General features: G+C 41.0%; 1 protein-coding gene across 2 annotated transcripts in view; it reads left to right on the top strand.

Annotated features, from left to right (window-relative positions):
• LOC130833256 (protein SLX4IP-like) overlaps positions 1 to 19953 on the top strand; it is a 136652-nt gene that overhangs the window by 10969 nt on the left and 105730 nt on the right. For both annotated transcript variants that reach the window (XR_009048442.1, XM_057702698.1), the window contains exon 2: positions 15602 to 15663. Coding sequence is in view for 1 of the 2 variants with exons in the window: in XM_057702698.1 (XP_057558681.1) it covers positions 15637 to 15663 (27 nt within the window). In the remaining variant the exon portion in view is untranslated. The remainder of the gene's footprint in view (positions 1 to 15601; positions 15664 to 19953) is intronic.

Here is a 19953-nt window from a genome sequence, read left to right as displayed (position 1 = left end):
TTGCTTCCGCTCTCTGTCTCTGTCTTTTCCTCTCTCTCTCTCTCTCTCTCTCTTTGATTAGCAGAAGAGAACTACCACTCATGTAGCTTTATTTGAAGTCATACTCTGTGTTAGGAACTAGTGCCTTGGCCAGGGCTTCTGGGAGGGAGGGCACGCCTACCTTGACAGCCCAGTTAACATTTGACCTTAGTGGTTCTGCAGGGGACAGATGGTGCTAGTTTGCCCTCAGTGAGCTGACCCAACTCTTCTCCTGCCCTTGGCCTTCAGCTGTGAGACCCTGGCCTGGTCCCCCAAGTTCTCGTTAGGGGAATAGATGTCAGGCCTGGAAATAGATGGTCTGTAGGGTGTCTTTTAGTCCTAAAATTGTTACTTTTTTTGAGACTGCCAACACTGTAGGAACAAGTGAAAAAATTTACATTGAGAGGCAGAATGCCACATGGTATTAAAAATGGGTTAAAATATGCAAAATGTATTTTACAGTCCCTTTTTTCCATGCAGCCTGTTTTACACTAGAGACCATATTATTTTGTATAAAATGTATGCTTTTCAGTTCTAGATTCTTACAGATCATATTTTTGAGATGGGGCTTTGATGACACTTTTCGAAGAGTCCAGACCTTGGAAACTAAATGCAGCTGCTTTTGCTTTACTGATTAAAGAAAAAAAAAAAAATGAGCATTTTGAAAGAGTCAACTGGAACCTTATTGTGAGTTGAAAGTATAACCTTCACTGTAATGTGGCTCACGATCTACCTAACGGCAGACAGATAAGGCCTTCCGTGTGGTCTGCCTGTCCTTTGGGAAAGGGAAGACATATGGGAAAACTAGTGTATAGTTAAAAGTAATTAGATCACACATGCTTCAGCTTTGATTGGGTACTTGCTGGCAAAACTCTCTTCCCTGTTTCTCTATCTAGCTGAGCCAAATGGTACCCTCTAAGTATCCCCAGAGAGGGACTCCCTAAATTCTTAGCAGAAGTTATTCAACCCTGATTTAATATATTTAAGGGGAATGACTGTCTGTTTATGAGGCTCAGATAATATGATTCTAAAGATCTAGGTAAAGTTTTCAGAATAACCTTTCTGAATGTTGTCTTCAAGCACATGTTGTTGACTTTCTAGAAACTTATTTTTTGCATTTACCCCTCTGTCTAAATGGGCTTGCTAAGATGAACATCATTAAAAAATGTTTTAAATCATATGCATTACGTTGTTCAAGGAATAGAAATGAGTAAATTAAGATTAAAATGACATAGGGTTTGGATAAAGATATTTTTGTCTATTAAAAAACAGAATCAAAGGTTATTAGATTTTAAAAAAAAAAATCGCCATTAACTAAGTAATAATAACTGTTAACACTCATCCAGGGCCTACTGTTTATAAAAGATGATACTGAGGGTTTTCATATACTTAGTCCTTTCAATAATTTTGAGTTAGGTATTACTATCCCTATTATACAAATAAGGAATCTGGGATTCAGGAATAAGTGCTTTTTTTTCTTTTCCATTGTGGTTTATTATAGGATATTGAGTATAGTTCTCTGTGCTATACAGTAGGATCTTGTTTCTCTGTTTTGCATATGCTAGTTTGCATCTGCTAACCCCAACTCCTAATCCTTCCCTCCCTCACCCTCTCTTCCCCCTTGGCAACCACAAGTCTGTTTTCTATGTCCGTGAGTCTGTTTCTGTTTTGTAGTTAAGTTCATTTTTGTCATATTTTAAATTCCACATATAAGTGATATGTGATATTTGTCTTTCTCTTTCTGACTTACTTCATTTAGTATGATAATCTCTAGGTCCATCCATGTTTTGCAAATGGCACTATTTCATTCTTTTTTAAGGCTGAGTAATATTCCATTGTATGCTATGTACCACATCTTCTTTATTCATTCATCTGTCGATGGACATTTAGGTTGCTTCCATGTCTTGGCTATAGTAAATAGTGCTGCTGTGAACACAGAGGTGTGTGTGTCTTTTTGAGTTATAGTTTTGTCCAGATATATACCCAGAAGTGGGATTGCTGGCTCGTATAGTAGTTTTATTTTAGAATTTTTGAGGAACCTGCATACTGTTTTCCATAGTGGTTGCACTGATTTACAGTCCCACCAGCAGTGTAGGAGGGTCCCCTTTTTTCCACACCCTCTCCAGCATTCGTTATTTCTAGACTTTTTAATGATGGCCATTCTGACTGTTGTGAGATGGTACCTCATTGTATTATAGTTTTGATTTGCATTCCTCTAATAATTAGTGATGTTGAGCATCTTTTCATACGCCTATTTGCCATCTGTATGTCTTCTTTGGAGAAATGTCTATTTAGATCTTCTGCCCATTTTTTGTTTGGGTTGTTTGCTTTTTTGATATTGAGCCACATGAGCTATTTGTATAATAAGTGCTTTTCTTATAATAAAACCAAAACCCCTTAAACTGCACTGTCCGTTATGGTCACCACTAACTGCAGGTGACTGTTGAGCACTTGGCACATGGCCAGTCCAAATTGAAGTGCTAGAAACATAAAATACATACCTGACTTGAAAACTTGGGTAAAACACCAAGAGTGTAAATATTTTTATATTGATTATATGCTGAAATGATAACATGATGGATTTATTGGGTTAAATAAGACATTATTAAAATTAATTTCACCTATTTCTCTTTACCGTTTTATTAAATGCAGCTACTAGACATTTTAAAATTACATCCTGCGTTATATTTCTGTTAGACAGTGATGCTCTGAAAGTATCAGGGAAGGCAAAGGAAGGGGGTACCACGTGATCTGTGCGCCTCACAGCCTGGAGCTTCACAGCTGCCTCTGCCCTGGACCGATGGTTCTCTGCTTGTCTAGCCCACAGGTCTCATGCAGGGATCTGCTTTCACCAGATCCTGGGATTTCCTCTGCCTTTTGCCTATCTCAGCCTTCCTTTTTCCTGTATCTTCTCTTTTTTTGGCGTCAGTTTCCTCATTTTGGTGAAGCACATCTTTAGTAGCTTCCTGAGAAAGGATGCATGGGACATAGTTTTTAAGACCTTGCACGTCTAAAAATGTTTTTACCCTGCCCCCTCGTGTTTAAATGCAATTGGAGTTTGAAAACAATTTTATTCAGATTTTGGAGGATATTTTTCTATTGCCTTTTAGCTTCCAGAGTTGCTTTGGGTAGTTGGGAGCCAAATATTCTCTTACCACTCCCCTCCCCAAGTCACCCACCCCTCAACTCACCCTCCCACATACTTTTTAGGATTCTTTTTTTCAACAGTGCCTGACATTTTACTGTGATATATGCCTAACATGAGTCTGTTTCTATCCTAATTTTTACATGTTGGTTCTCCTATACTAGTCCTTCAAATTTTTTTTTTTAAGACTTTTTTTTTGAAGTGGACCATTTTTAAAGTCTTTATTGAATTTGTTACAATATTGCTTCTGTTTTATATTTTTTGGTTTTTTGGCCCTGAGACATGTGGGATTTTAGCTCCCTGACCAAGGATGGAACTCACAACCCCTGCACTGGAAGACAAAGTCTCAACTACTGGACCACCAGGGAAGTCCCTTTAATTTTTAGTTTATTCTCTCTTATTTTTCACCTTCTTTATTTTTGCTGATGTTCTGGATGATTTACTCAACTTGATCCTCTGGACCTGCTATTAAGTTTTTTTATTTCAGCTATCATAGTTTTAATTTGTTGTTTTCCAAAAGTTCATTTAAAAAAAAATTTGCTTTATAGATGCAATATCTCCTATGCCATTGATATTAGTGATAGTTTCTTTAAAAATTTTTCTCCTTGTATAGTCTAGCTTTCAGCCAAGTAGTTTTTTTCTGTGTTGTTTTCTTCCATGATAGAGTCTTTGCTTACATGGTAGGTGATTCCTGGTTGCTTATGCATATTTAAGAGTGGGACACTAAAGAGATAAAAGTTAGTTCTGCACACAGATGTGGGGCTTGTGGGTGTGGCCTTCACTTTAGAGCCATCTGTCTTGGCTGTTTTCTTGGGGAACCCCTGATGTCAGTACTTTTAGATCAAGTTCCCTGAATGGGGAGGTTTCAGTCTTCTATTTGGAGACTAAGGCAGGGTAGAGGGGTTTGTTAGTCAAGCTTTTTCAGAGAAATAGAACCAATAGAAGATAGAAACACACACATGGGCACGCACACACGTGTGTGTATGTGTACTATGTATTTATTAAAGGAGTTGGCTCATGAAATTTTGGAGGCCAAGAAGTCCCATGATGTACTGTTTGCAAGCTGGAGACCCAGAAAAACCAGTGTCGTGATGCAGTTGAAGTCCAAAGGCTCAAGAACCAGGAGTGCCAGTGTCCAAGAGCAGGAGAAGATGGATGTCCCAAATCAGAGAGATCTTGGATTCATCCTTCCCCCATCTTTTTGTTTTCTTTGGGCCCTCAGTGGGTGGAATGGCGCTCACTCATTGGGGAGGGCCTTCTGCTTTACTCCGTTCACAAATTCAAACGCTAATCTTTTCCAGAAATACCCTCACAGACACATCTGAAATAACGTTTACTAGTTATCTGGGAACCCCTTAGCCTAGACAAGTCAGCACATAAAATTAACCATCACAAGGAGCATGTGGGCTGCTCCTTAATTTCTCTTTTTTTGGTAGGATACCCCGCACTTTATGCTGTGCCTGGTGTTTTCCAGACCAGAAATCTCGTCTTAAACCTTCTCTAGAGAATAATTCTCCAGGCTTCTGCAGGGTGGGAGTGGGCAGCTGCCTAGCTGAGCTCAGTAAAAGGGAGTATAAGAACTTGATTCCTTTATTGCCAAATAATATTCCATTGTATGTATATATCACATTTTGTTAAGTTTATAGCAATACAAGCTTACCTCAGGAAACAAGAAAAATCTCAAATATCTCATTTTGTTTACCCATTCGTCATTTGATGGACATTTGGGTTGTTTCTACTTTTTTGGTTATTATGAATAACACTGCTATGCACGTTCCTGTATAAATGTTTGTGTGGCCACATGTTTTTATTTTCCTTGGGTGCATACCTAGGAGTGTCAATGCTAGGTCATATGGCAACTCTATGTTTACCTTTTTGAAGAATTGCCAAATTGTTTCCCAAAATGGCTGCAACATTTTTGATTCTCACCAACCATGTGTGAGAGTTCTAATCTATCTACATCTTTGTCAACATTTGTTATTGTGTTTTAGTTAACTAATTTTTTATTTATTGTCTGCATTGGGCCTTTGTTGCTGCGCGAGGGCTTTCTGTAGTTGCAGAGAGCAGGGGCTACTGTTCGTCGTGGTGCGCAGGGCTTGCTATTGCGGTGGCTTCTCTTGTTGTGGAGCACAGGCTCTAGGCGCGTGGGCTTCAGTAGTTGTGGCACAGGGGCTCAGTAGTTGTGTCTCATGGGCTTAGTTGCTCCGAGGCATGTGGGATCTTCCTGGAGCAGGGATGGAACCCATGTCCCCTGCATTGGCAGGTGGATTCTTAACCACTGTGCCACCAGGGAAGCCCCAACATTTGTTACTTTTTGTCTTCTGTATTTTGCCATCCTAGGGGTGTAAAGTGGTATATCATTGTGGTTTTGATTTGTATTTCCTTGATGACTAGTAATTTCAAGCATCTCTTCATGTGCTTATTAGCCATTTATATATCTTCTTTGGAGAAATGTTTATTCAAATCCTTTGCCTGTTTTAAAATTGGGTTATTCATCTTTTTATTGTTGTCTTAATTACTTATGTTTTCTGGACATGAATCCCTTATTTGATGTATGATTTGCAGGTATTTTCTCCCATCTGTGCATTGTCTTCTCAGGTGCTTGATAGTGTCCTCTAAAGCACTGAAGTTTTAGATTTTGATGAAATCTGATTTACCATTTTTTTCTTTGGTGACTTGTGCCTTTGGTATTGTATCTAAGAAATTATTGCCTTATACAAGGTCACAAAAATTTACAGCTATATTTTCTTCTAAGAGTTTATAATTTTAGCTCTTATATTTAGGTGTTTGAGCCATTTTGAGTTAATTTTTGTATACAGTGTGATGTAAGGGTCCAACTTTATTCTTTTGCATGTGGATGTCCAGTTGTAACAGTACCATTTGTAGAAAGGACTGTTGCCCCATTAAACTGTTTTGGTACATTGGTTAAAAAATCAATTGAACATAAATGTAAGGGTCTGCTTTTGGACTCTCAATTTTATTCTGTTGATCTATGTGTCTGTCTTTTATGCCAGTACCACATTATCTTGATTCATCTAACTTTGTAGTAAGTTTTCAAATGGGGAAGTATTAATTCTTCAATTTTGTTTTCTTTTTGAAGATTATTTTGGCTATTATAGATGTCTTGTATTTTCATATGCATTTTAGGATAAGATTGTCAGTTCCTAAAGTTAGCTGGGATTTTGATAGAGGTTGCGTTATAGATCAATTTGGGGAGTATGGCTATATTAACAAAATTAAGTGTTCTAATCCATGAATATGGGATATATGTCCATTTTTTAAAATTTAATGAACTAATTAATTTATTGTCTACGTTGGCTCTTCATTGCTGCACGTGGCCTTTCTCTAGTTGCAGACAGCAGGGTCTACTCTTCATTGCGATGCGTGGGCTTCTCATTGCGGGGGCTTCTCTTGTGGAGCACAGGCTCTAGGCATGTGGACTTCAGTAGTTGTGGCACATGGGCTCAGTAGTTGTAGCTAATGGGCTCTAGAGCAAAGGCTCAGTAGTTGTGGCACACAGGCTTAGTTGCTCCGAGGCATGTGGGATCTCCCTTGCCCAGGGATCAAACCCCTGTGTCCTGCATTGGCAGGCAGATTCTTAACCACTGCACCACCAGGGAAGCCTGGGATATATGTCCATTTACTTAAGTATTTAATTTCTTTCAATAACAATTTATGGTTTTTGGTGTATAAATCTTGTGGGGGTTTTTGTTAAATTTTTTCATAACTATTCTTTCTGATGTTCTTGTAAACAGAATTGTTTTCTTAATTTCATTTCAGGATTACTCATTGCCAGAATATAGAAATATAGTTGATTTTTTAAATATATTTACATCTTACAACCTTGCTTCATATACTTCATAATTTCAACAGGTTTTATTTTTTTTTTAATTCTTTAGGATTTTCTAAATATAAGAACATGTCATTTGTGAATAGAGATAGTTTTATCTCTTCCTTGCTAATCTGGATGCCTTTTATTCTTTTTCTTGCCTAATTGCCCTGGCTAGCACCTCTGATACACTGTTGCGAGGAAGTGGCAAGAGCAGACACCACTGTTTTTCCTCTTTGAGGAAAAAGCATTCAGTCTTACATCATTTAGTATGGTTTTAGCTGTGGGTTTTTCTTAATGGATTTTCTTTTCTTTTCTTCTTTTTTTTTGGCCATGCTCTGCAGCTTGTGGGATCCTACTTCCCTGACCAGGGATTGAACCCAGGCCCTCAGCAGTGAAAGTGCGGAGTCCTAATCACTGGACTGCAAGGGAATTCCCTAGCTGTGGGTTTTTCATAGCTGCTCTTTACCAGGCTGACCATTCTTCCTTCTATTCCTAGTGTGTTGGATTTTTTTTTTTTTAATTAGGAAAAGTGCTGGGTTTTGTTAATTTTTTCTAAATTTAAAATAATTGTCTTTTTCTTTTATTCCATTAATATAGTGTACTATACAGATTAATTTTCAGATGTTAAGCCAATCTTATATTCCTGAGATAAATCTAATGTGGTCATGGTGTATAATCCTTTTTATATGTTGCAAGCTTTGGTTTTTAGTGTTTTGTTGAATACTAGTGTGTAGCTTTCCTTTCTTGTGATGTTTCTGTGGTATTATTATCAGAATGTAACTGGCCTCTTAGAATGATTTGAGAAGCTTTTCTTATGCTGCCTTTTTTTTTTTTTAGCTCTTTATTGGCATATAATTGCTTTACACTCTTGTACCAGTTTTTGAGGTACACCAAAGTGAATCAGCTGTATATAGATGTATATCCCCATACCACCTCCCTCCCACGACTCCCTCCCACCCTCCCTGTCCTGGCCCTCTAAAGCATCACCCATCATTGAGTTGATCTCCCTTTGTTATACAGCAACTTCCCATTAGCTATCTATTTTACATTTGGTAGTGTATCTATGCCTGTGCTACTCTCTCACTTCATCCAAGCTTCCCCTTTGCCCTCCCCCTGCAACCCTGTGTCCTCAAGTCCACTCTCTACATCTGGATCTTTATTCTTGACCTGTCACTGGGTTCATCAGTACCATTTTTTTAGATTCCATGTATATAAGTTAACATACAGTATTTGTTTTTGTCTTTCTGGCTTACTTCGCTGTGAATGACATTCTTTAGGACTATCCACCTCATTACAAATAACTCGATTTCATTCCTTTTTATGGCTGAGTAATATTCCATTGTATATATGTGCCACATCTTCTTTATCCATTCATCTGTTGAAGGGCATTTAGGTTGCTTCCATGTCCTGGCTATCGTAAATAGTGCTGCAATGAGCATTATGGTACATGTTTCTTTTTGGATTATGGTTTTCTCTGGGTATATGCCCAGTAGTGGGATGACTGGGTCATATGGTAGTTCTATTTTTAGTTTTTTAAGGAACCTCCAAACTGTTTTTCATAGTGGCTGTACCAACTTACATTCCCACCAACAGTGCAGGAGAGTTCCCTTTTTTCCACACCCTCTCCAACATTTACTGTTTCTAGATGTTTTGATGATGGCCATTCTGACTGGTGTGAGGTGATACCTCATTGTGACTTTGCCTTGCATTTGTCTAATGATTAGGGATATTGAGCATCTTTTCATGTGTTTGTTAGCCATCTGCTTGTTCTTTGGAGAAATTTCTATTTAGGTCTTACGCCCGTTTGTGGATTGGGATATTTGCTTTTTTGGTATTAAGCTGTATGAGCTGCTTGTCTATTTTGGAGATTAATCCTTTGTCCGTTGCTTCATTGCCAAGTATTTTCTCCCATTCTGAGGGTTGCCCTCTTGTCTTGTTTATGGTTTCTTTTGCTGTGCAAAAGCTTTTAAGTTTCATTAGGCCCCATTTGTTTATTCTTGATTTTACTTCCATTATTCTAGGAGGTGGGTCAAAAAGGACCTTGCTTTGATGTACGTCATAGAGTGTTCTGCCTGTGTTTTCCTCTAAGAGTTTTATAGTGTCTGGTCTTACATGTAGGTCTTTAATCCATTTGGAGTTTATTTTTGTGTATGGTGTTAGGAAGTGTTCTAATTTCACTCTTTTACATGTTGCTGTCCAACTTTCCTAGCACCACTTATTGAAGAGGCTGCCTTTTTTCCATTGTATATTCTTGCCTCCTTTGTCAAAGATAAGGTGTCCATATGTGTGTGGGTTTACCTCTGGGTTCTCTATTCTGTTCCATTGATCTTCCTTTCTATTTTTGTGCCAGTACCATACTGTCTTGATCACTGTAGTCTTGTGGTATAGTTTGAAGTCAGGAAGCCTGATTCCACCAACTCTGTCTTTCCATCTCAAGATTGCTTTGCCTCTTCGGGGTCTTTTGCATTTCCATACAAATCATAAGATTTCTTGTTCTAATTCTATGAAAAATGCCGTTGGTAATTTGATAGGGATTGCGTTGAATCTGTAAATTGCTTTGGGTAGGATAGTCATTTTCACAACATTGATTCTTCCAGTCCAGGAACATGGTATGTCCCTCCATCTGTTTGTATAGTCTTTGATTTCTTTCATCAGTGTCTCATATAGTTTTCTGCATACAGGTCTTTTGCCTCCATAGGTAGGTTTATTCCTAGGTATTTTATTCTTTTTGTTGCAGTGGTAAATGGGAGAGTTTCCTTAATTTCTCTTTCTGCTCTTCCGTTGTTAGTGTATAGGAATGCAAGAGATTTCTATGCATTAATTTTGTATCCTGCTACTTTACTAAATTCATCGATTAGTGCTAGCAGTTTTCTGGGAGAGTCTTTAGGGTTTTCTATGTATAATATGTCATCTGCAAAGAGTGACAGTTTTACTTCTTCTTTTCCAATTTGTATTCCTTTTATTTCTTTTTCTTCTCTGGGTGCTGTGGCTAAAACTTCCAAAATTATGTGGAATAATAATGGTGAGAGTGGACACCCTTGTCTTGTTCCTGTTCTTAGAGGGAATTCTTTCAGTTTTTCACCATTTAGAACGATGTTGGCTGTTGGTTTGTCATATATGGCTTTTATTATGTTGAGGTAATTTCCTTCTCTGCCCATTTTCTGGAGAGTTTTTATCATAAATGGATGTTGAATTTTGTCGAAAGCTTTTTCTGCGTCTGTTGAGATTATCATATGGTTTTTATCCTTCAGCTTGTTAATATGATGTATCACATTGATTGATTTGCATATATTGAAGAATCCTTGCATTCCAGGAATAAACCCCACGTGATCATGGTGTATGATCTTTTTAATGTGCTGTTGGATTCTGTTAGCTAGTATTTTGTTGAGGATTTTTGCATCTATATTCATCAGTGATACTGGCCTGTAATTTTTTGTGTGTGTGTGACATTTTTGCCTGGTTTTGGTATCAGGGTGATGGTGGCCTTGTAGAATGAGTTTGGGAGTGTTCCTCCTTCTGCTATATTTTGGAAGAGTTTGAGAAGAATAGGTGTTAGCTCTTCTCTAAATGTTTGATACAATTCTCCTGTGAAGCCATCTGGCCCGGAGCTTTTGTGTGTTGGGAGATTTTTAATCACAGTTTCAATTTCCATACTTGTGATTGGTCTGTTCATATGTTCTATTTCTCCCTGGTTCAGTCTTGGAGGATTGTACTTTTCTAAGAATTTATCCATTTCTTTCAGGTTGTCCAATTTACTGGCATATAGTTGCTTGTAGTAGTCTCTCATGATCTTTTGTATTTCTGCAGTGTCAGTTGTTACTTCTCCTTTTTCATTTGTAATTCTGTTGATTTGCGTCTTCTCCCTTTTTTCCTGATAAGTCTGGCTAATGGTTTATCAATTTTGTTTATCTTCTCAAAGAACCAGCTTTTAGTTTCATCAATCTTTGCTATTGTTTCCTTCATTTCTTTTTCATTTATTTCTGATCTGATCTTTATGATTTCTTTCCTTCTGTTCACTTTGGGGTTTCTTTGTTCTTCTTTCTCTAATTGTTTTAGGTGTAAGGTTAGGTTGTTTATTTGATATTTTTCTTGTGTCTTGAGGTAGGACTGTATTGCTATCAACTTCCCTCTTAGAAATGCCTTTGCTGCATCCCATAGGTTTTGGGTTGTTGTGTTTTCATTGTCATTTGTTTCTGGGTATTTTTTGATTTCCTCTTTAATTTCTTCAGTGATTTCTTGGTTGTTTAATAGCAAGTTGTTTAGTCTCCATGTCTTTGTATTTTTACAGTTTTTTTCCTGTTATTGATATCTGGTCTCATGGCGTTGTGGTCAGAGAAAATGCTTCATATGATTTCAGTTTTCTTGAATTTACTGAGGTTTGATTTGTGACCCAAGATGTGATCTATCCTGGAAAATGTTCCATGTGCACTTGAGAAGAAAGTGTATTCTGTAGTTTTTGATTGGAATGTCCTATAAATATCAGTTAATTTGAGATGTTCTAATGTGTCATTTAAAGCTGTGTTTCCTTATTTATCTTCTGTTTGGATGATCTGTCCATTGATGTAAGTGGGGTGTTAAAGCCTACTATTATTGTGTTACTGTCGATTTCCCCTTTTATGGCTGTTAGCATTTGCCTTATGTATTGAGGTGCTCCTGTGTTGGATGCATAGATATTTAGAATTGTTATATTTTCTTCTTGGATGGATCCCTTGATCATTATGTAGTGTCCTTCCTTGTCTCTTGTAATAGTCTTTACTTTAAAGTCTAATTTGTCTGAGATGAGTATTGCTACTCCAGCTCTCTTTTGATTCCATTTGCATGGAGTATCTTTTTCCATCCCCTTACTTTCAGTCTATATGTGTCCCTTGGTCTGAAGTGGGTTTCTTGTAGACAGCATGTGTAAGGGTCTTGTTTCTGTATCCATTCAGCCAGTCTATGTCTTGGTTGGAGCACTTAATCCATTTACATGTATGTTCTTAATTGTTTTAAGTGTGTTTTTGTAGGTCTTTTCCTTCTCTTGTGTTTCCTGCTTAGAAAAGTTCCTTTAGCACTTGTTGTAAGGCTGGTGTGGTGGTGCTGAATTCTCTTAACTTTTGCTTGTCTGTAAAGCTTTTGATTTCTCTGTCAAATCTGAATGAGATTCTTGGTGGGTAGAGTATTCTTGGCTGTAGGTTTGTCTCTTTCAGGACTTTCAGTATATCCTGCCACTCCCTTCTGGCCTGCAGAGTTTCTGCAGAAAGATCAGCTGTTGTATCCTTATGGGTTTTGCCTTGTATGTTATTTGTTGCTTTTCTCTTCCTGCTTTTAATATTTTTTTCTTTGTGTTTTTCGTTAGTTTGATTAATATGTGCCTCGGTGTATTTCTCCTTGGGTTTTTTCTGTATTGGGACTCTGTGTTTCTTGGAGTTGATTAATTATTTCCTTTTCCATGTTGGGGTAGTTTTGCAGTATAACCTCTTCAGTTATTTTCTCAGACCCTTTTTTTTCTTCTTCTTTTTCTGGGATGCCTATGATTCGAATGTTGGTGTGCTTAATGTTGTCACCAAGGTCTCTGAGACTGTCTTCCATTCTTTTTATTCTTTTTTCTTTTTCCTGCTTTTTGGCAGTTATTTCCCCTGTTCTATCTTCCAACTCACTTATCCGTTCTTCTCCCTCAGTTATCTGCTGTTTATACCATCTAGAGTATTTTTAATTTCGGTTATTTTGTTGTCCATTACTGTTTGTTTGCTCTTTGGTTCTTCTGAGTCCTTATTAACTGTTTCTTGTGTTTTCTCTATTTTGTTATTGAGATTTTGGGTCATCTTTACTGTCATTACTCTGAAATCTTTTTCAGGCAGTTTTCCTTTTTCCTCTTCATTTATTTGGTCTTGTGTATTTTTACCATGTGCCTTCATCTGTGACATATTTTTCTGTTGTCTCGTTTCCCCCCCACTTTGGATGGGCGGGATTGTGTTCCTGTTTCACTGGGTGTTTGGCCTGAGGTTTCAAGCACTGGAGTTTGTAGGCTGTTGAGTATAGCTGGGTCTTGGTGTTGAGGTGAGAACCTCTAGGGGACCTCATTCTGATGATTATTCCCTGGGAACTGGGTTTCATTGTTAGTCCAGTGTTTTGGAGTCAGAGCTCCCACCTCAGGAGCTCAGGCCTGATCCCTGGCTTGTGAATCAAGATCCCACAAGATGTGTGTAGCATGAAAATGAAAAAAAAAAGTAGGAGAACAGCAGAACAATAGCAAGATAAAAAATACGATAATAGGAAAGTAACAGATGTGTTAGAAAAAATTAAAAAAAAAAATAGATGGAGCAACAACTGGAAGGGAAAACAACTACAGTAGCCAAAATGAGGAGGTGGGAAGAAGAAAATAAAAAAAGGGGCAGAAAGGCCTTGGCTGTGGGGGAGGGGCTTAGACAAGGGCATAGGTGGGATTGGGGGTGCAGGTGGGGGTGGTTAGGCAGTGGGTAGGGCCTATGCTTAGAAAAGGCCTTGGGGGGGGGGTGGAAAATGGGGCTTAGGCGCACTGAGGCAGAGGGGCCCAGGAAAGCCTCTGGTGCTGGGGGCAAAGGACCAGGTCAAGGTACCCAGCAGGCTCCCTGGGCCCGAGTTGGTGGGAGAAATGCTAGGCACCTCCCCTAGTCCTCCAATCTCGGAGGGTCCCTCCACCTTGGGTTCTCTTCTTCCTCACCCCCTCCCTCCTGTTCCTCTAGGACCCTCACAGCTGGAGGGGGCAGTGGAAGGCAGGAGACCAGACTCTGACACCCAACAGGCTTCCCAGGGCCAACTGGGCTAGGGTAACACCTGCAGCACTTCCCCAGATCTCCCAGTCTCGTAGGGTCCCTGTCCACCTCCTTTGCTTTCCCCTGCCGCCCACTCTTCTAGGTCCCAAGCAGCTGGAGGTGGCCCTGGAGTGTGAAAGACCAGGTCCGTGAGCCTAGCTGGCTTCCCAGGGCTAGTGGGCAGGGGAAATACCTTCCCGGCCTCCCTGGATCCTCCAATCCCAGAAGGGCCCCTCCCCTGCCCGCCTCTTCTCTTCTTTCTTTCCTTCTACACTCCTAGGACCAGTGAGACCCAGAGGGGCCCCTGGAGGACCGAAGACCAGGCCTGGGGGCACAACAGGCCTCCCAGTGCCAAGTGGGTAGGGAGATTTCTCGCAGCATCTCCCCTCATCCTCTGGTCCTGCAAGGTCCCCGCCACCACTGTCTGCCTCTCTTCCTCTTCCCCCCTCCTCCCTCCCTGCCACACCTGTATGACCCACTCAGCCGGAGAGGGCCCCAGAGAACGAGGGACCAGACTCGGGAGGCTCCAAGTGGGCAGGGGAAAGGTCCTCCGCACCTCCCGTGGTCCTCTGATCCTGGAACGTCCCACCACTGGTCTGCCTCCCTTCCCCTTCCCCTGCCACGCTTCCACGCCCCTGGGACCAACACGTCTGGGAGGGGACCCTGGAGATTCGGAGACCAGGCCTGGGAGCCCAGCTCGCTTCCCAGGCCAGTGGGCAGCATAAATGTCTTCAGCTCCTTCCGATCCTCTGATCCCAGCGGGTCCCCCCCACCTTCCACCTCTCTTTTTCTCCCCTCACCGCTTCCCTTCTTCTCCCCTCACCACTTCCCTTCTGTACTTCTAGGACCAATAGCCCAGAGGGGCCTTGGAAGGTGGAGGACCCGCCAGGAAGAAATACCTGGCGGCGCCTCTCCTTTTCTGACCTGAAAAAAATCCCTTCCCATCCCCCCCCCCCCACCCCGTCCCCATCCGCACCCTGCCCCCAGGACCCTCATGCCGGAGGGGGGCCCCGAGAGTGAAGGGCCAGACCCGGGAGCCCAGTCGGCCTCCCTGGCCAAGAGGGCAGGCGAAACGCCCTCTCGCCTTCTGTCCCCAGATCTCAAAGCCTCCACCCCCACCAGTCCGCCTCTCCACTTCCCTGCCCTCCTCCCTCCCTCCCACACCCTCAGGACCTAGGCAGCCTGGAGGGGGCCTTGGAGGGTGGAGGACCCTGCTGGGGAGCCCAGCAGGCCCCCAGGCCGGGGAGCTGAGCAGGCCTCCTGGCCTCCCCGGCGGGAGAAACCCGGTTGCAGTTTCCCGATCTCCACGGCCCCCAATGGTCCCTGCAGGTGGAAACCTCCCCCCTCACCCAGCCACCCCCCAGGGGCTCTGGTCCTGTCTGGCTTCCCCTTCCCCCCTCCCCTCACTTCCCCCAGGTCCTACTGGGTTGCTCCGGGGTACCTCCAGTCTTCTTGGGCCTCAGGTCGCCCGCCGGCGTCCGGCAACCCATCTGTTTGTGGGGAGACAGCATCTCCGCGGTTTCCCATGCCGCCATCTTGACTCCGCCCCTGATACCTCTTTCTCTTATGCTTCTTTTAAAGAGTCTGTGAAGAATTGGTATTAATTGTTCGTTAAACGTTTGGTAGAATATATCTGGGCCTGTGCTTTTCTTTGTGGGCAGTTTTAAGATTGTTAATTCAATATATTTTTGTTAAGACCAGTTATAAATGAATGTTCATCTTGTAAAAATACTTGTGGATATTTGATTATTCAGCCAGCCTTTCTCTCATTTAATATCGAAATATCAATAGAAAGAGATTTTGATATACCCACTTGTAACTTTCTTTTTTCTTCAGTTAAAGGTCTGTAATTGCTCTGGAATCAGTAAGCCATGGCGTCAAAGAAATTTGCTGTTAAGGTAAGTAATGCTTAATAGCTTTCTTTAAAATGATTAATCAGTTTCTCGTATAACTGAGTCCTGTGTTAATTGAAAATAGAAGCCCTGAACTTTCCTTCTACTCTTTGAATTTGGGACACTCCTGAAAACTTGAAGTAGATGATTGAAAATTTGCATGTTAAGAATGGGGGAGAAAATGAATAGTTCATATGGTCATGGGACTTTCTTGCTTAAAGTCTTTTGTAAGATGCCTTTGGGACATAACTTGGTCTTTAATGTTAAAAAGTGTTATTCACATTGCATGTCTGTGACATGATTTTTGTTTATGAAGAAGCACGTAAAAGTAAAGGAGCAGGATGGAAATGCTGCACCTGCGTGAATGAAGGAGCGAGTTCTGCCTGGCTGCCCTCCTTTGCTTTCCTCTTGTAAGCATCTCTTTTCTATCGCTTGATGGCTGGGTCCAAGACCTTCTCAGGTGTGGAGGGATGGGAGGGTCACCTGTGAGGGGCGGTGGGGCAGGAGAGGGGAAGGATGGATGGTGAGTATGGTCAGCCCTCCAGGTTCTGCATCCAAGGATCCTGCATCCAACCAGCTGCAGATCCAGTCTCCTGAGAGGAACCACTGTATGAAGGATGCTTTCACATATGTCTGTTCTTTAGAACATTTTCTCTGTGCTAGTGTTTTATTAAGCAGAAATTCAAAACACCAAAACAGACAAATCATAGTGGTTAACCAGATCAGATACTATTTAATATTGTAGTCGTATCTTATCTTTACCAAGTCAGTGCTTGTTTAGATTTGCAACATATTTATAAACTTCATTGCCTACACTTATTTCTAGTATCTGTATATTCTGCATGCAGTATTCCTTTCTCTGAGAGATTATAAGTAGTGAACTTGCGCAATTTGTCTAAGAATGTCTTGTGATTTTCCTCTAGAAAGTAAAGTTTGTTTTAGAATTTTAGGTTGCGCATCGTTTCCCCTCAGCACTTTACAGGTATGTTTCCATTGTCTTCTGAAATCTCTTATTGCAACTGAGAAATGTTTTAAGTGTCAGTTGATGCCTAAAAACCACCTTAAAACGTAGTGACTTCAGACACAAGCCATTTTATCCTCTCTGAGGTATCAGTTGGGTGGTTTTCCTCTGGGTGTTGGCTGGGCTGCAGGCATCTGGGGACTCAGCTGGCACTTCAGAGCGGACTGTGCTCGTGGCTGGCAGCTGACCCTGGCTGTGCTTGGAATCTCACCTGGGGTGCATCTGCGGAGACCAGTCAGCACAGAAGTCTACTGTCAGCGCATTGTGATTTCTTTCTTTGTTACCTTGCTTATCAAGATATCTTGGTTGTTTTTGGTTGCTCTTAAGATTTTATTTTTGTCTTTGACATTCTGTCGTTTCACTGTGAAATCTTGAGATATAGGTATCTTGTTTTTATTTATCTGGCTTGGGTGCAATATACATCTTCATCTGGAAGAGTCAAGTCTTTCATCAGTTTTAGAAAATTTCGACCTTTTTCTCTTCAAGCACTGCTTCTCTCTGTTCTCTTCTTCAGGAGCTCTTAAAGTTTGCTGGATAGTCCCATATAATTGTTTCTTATATGCTAGAGGGTGATATTAACTCATGTAAGACTGAGGCTTTGCAGGCTGGCTCTCAGAAAAGGACTGGGCCTCTTGCAAAGCTTCACCCAAACTGTCTATGGTCCATTCGGGCAGACAGTCCTGGTCAACCACAAAGCTTAGACCCCAGGCCCCTAATTATGCCTGGGTCTGTTGATTTCCAGGGCATACACACTGGTGTGGCAAAGTCTGCTACCAGATTGCCCCATCTCACAGCTGCTCTACCTGTGCAGAACCTAGCTCCCAGATGATGCCAGGCACGGGAGTGACCCCAGCCATGGGTATCAAGCCAGCAGGTCAGGGATAGACAGAGTTCTGACGCATCATATGGAAGATTCTACACGTCATGTTGTGATAGTGTCCCTGCCTCCGATCAGGGAGCACAGGCAAGGAACCAGTGCTTTCCTAATCATGCAGTTTGAAAGCCCCACAACCCAAGCATTGGGATCCTCTTCTGAACGTCTGACATCCCGCCCAGCCAGATTGCTGTGCACTGCCCTGGGGTGTCATGGGCAGCAGGGGACTGCACACCTGCTACTGCTGCTGGCACCACGTGCCTGCTCTGATGGACTCTGCTTGGCCACTTGCCCTTTTTCTCTTCTCTTTATGTCTCTAAGTTGCATTCAGAGTATTTTTTATGAGATTTCTTCCAATTCACTAAAAGCTTCTCATCAGTATTTATTCTCCTTTTTAATCTATATTTATTCTATCCTTTGTTTATTTTTAGTGACTGTATTTTTCATTTGAGAATTTGTGTTGGGTTATTTTTTTAAAACTCAAATTCTACCAGTTCTTTTATATATATATGTTTGTCCTATTTTTTCAATATGTTTCCATATCCTTCTTTTATCTCCTTCATAATCTTAAGGCAGTTTTTATCATAGCCTCTTTTAGATTACTTTGTTATTTCAACTGTTGTTTACTAAGTGTGAAATACATGGGTGGAAGACCTAGGAGCACAGCCCTGCAGAGCAGTGGAGCGGTTTCAAGTTTACTTCTGCTGGAGCCGTTGGCATTTTGGTGGTTTTGGACCAGGTTTATATTCATTTCAGGGCTTGGGATTCCACCACCTTATGGGTAGTCTGACTTTGCAACCCACAACAGCGTATGGCACAAGGTCGGTACTTTTAGTATTTTCCAGTATTTTCCTTGCTGTTCACTCCTCCTCTTCCCTCTCTCAAAGCCTTGGGTGGAGGGCAGGCTTCCATGGTGCTTCCCTTCGTCAGCAAGCAGAGATATTTTTGCATTTTCATGAAGGCCGCAGCTTCTCAAGAGAATGTAGGAAAGGCTCTCTTGAATAGCTCCTGTTCCAAGAAATTGTGGACAGACTTACTCGTATGAACCCAAAGAGTAGTATATGAGGATATCTACAAATTGATTACTTATTTCTGTATCAGGCTTTGTCTTCTGTGCTAACCTGATGCAAAGAACTGAAAGTTGAAGTTCTTCATGACTCCAGATTTAACATGAATGAGTTTATTCCCAACTGCTCTCTCTCTCCCACCTGTTTTTAGGCATTAGGATGCCAACTCTCAGCTATCCTGGCTTCCAAATACTGTGACAACCAGGCCTGAACCTTCCAAAGGGGTGATTTTTTTTTTCCAGCTTGATTGAAATATCATTGACATACAACACTGTGTAAGTTTAAGGTGTACAATATGTTGATTTGATAAATGTATAAATTGCAAAATGTTTACCACAGTAAGTTTAGTTAACACGTCCTTCACTTCACCTAATTAGCATTTTGTTGTTGTTATGGTGAGAACATTAGCGCTTTACTCTCAAGTATATAGTATAGTGCTGTTAACTACAGTCACCATGCTGTGCGTTAGATCCCTGGAACTTACTCACCTTATAACTGACAGTTCCTACCCTTCAACCAGCCTCACCCCATTTACCCCACCCCTCAGCCCCTGGCAACCACCATTCTACTCTGTTTCTATGAATTCAGTGTTTTAAGATTCCACATATAAGTGAAAACATACAGTATTGGTCTTTATCTGAGTTACTGCACTTAGCATAATATCCTCAAGGTCTGTCTATGTTGTTGCAAAGGGCAGACTTCCCTTCCTTTTTATGGCTGAATAATACTCCATTGCATGTATATACCGTATTTTCTATATTCGTTCATCTGTCAGTGGACACTTAGGTTGTTTCCATGTCTGGGCTGTTGTGAATAATACTGCAGTGAACATGGGAGTGCAGATAGCTCTTCAACATAGTGATTTCATATCCTTCAGATGTATACCCAGAAGTGGGATTGCTGGATCATATGGTAGTTCTATTTTTAAATTTTTGGTTAACCTCCACACTCTTTTCCATAGTGGCTGCACCAATTTACATTCCCATCAACCATGCACCAGGGTTCCCTTTTCTCTCATTGTCACTAGCATTTATCTCTTGTCTTTTTCATCATAGCTATTCAAACAGGTGTGAGGTGATACCTCGTGATTTTGATTTGCCTTTCCAAAAGAATGATATTGGTTAGTACTGTTAGGGATTTGCTAATTTTATTAGTCTTTTCAGAGAACCAACTTTTGGCTTTCATATTTTTTTTCCCCCTGTAGCATACTTGTTTTCTATTTTATTGATTTCTTTATTATTTCCTTCCTTCTACATTCTTTGAGCAAATTTGTCCTTTTTTCAGCTTCTTAAGGTAGAAGCTTAAGTCATTGATTTTGGAACCTTCTGTTCTAA

The sequence above is a fragment of the Hippopotamus amphibius genome, chromosome 12 (assembly GCF_030028045.1).
Source record: "Hippopotamus amphibius kiboko isolate mHipAmp2 chromosome 12, mHipAmp2.hap2, whole genome shotgun sequence".
NCBI lineage: Eukaryota > Metazoa > Chordata > Mammalia > Artiodactyla > Hippopotamidae > Hippopotamus > Hippopotamus amphibius.
The sequence above is the reverse complement of the archived record's forward strand: the minus strand, read 5'-3'. Positions and strand labels throughout refer to the sequence as shown.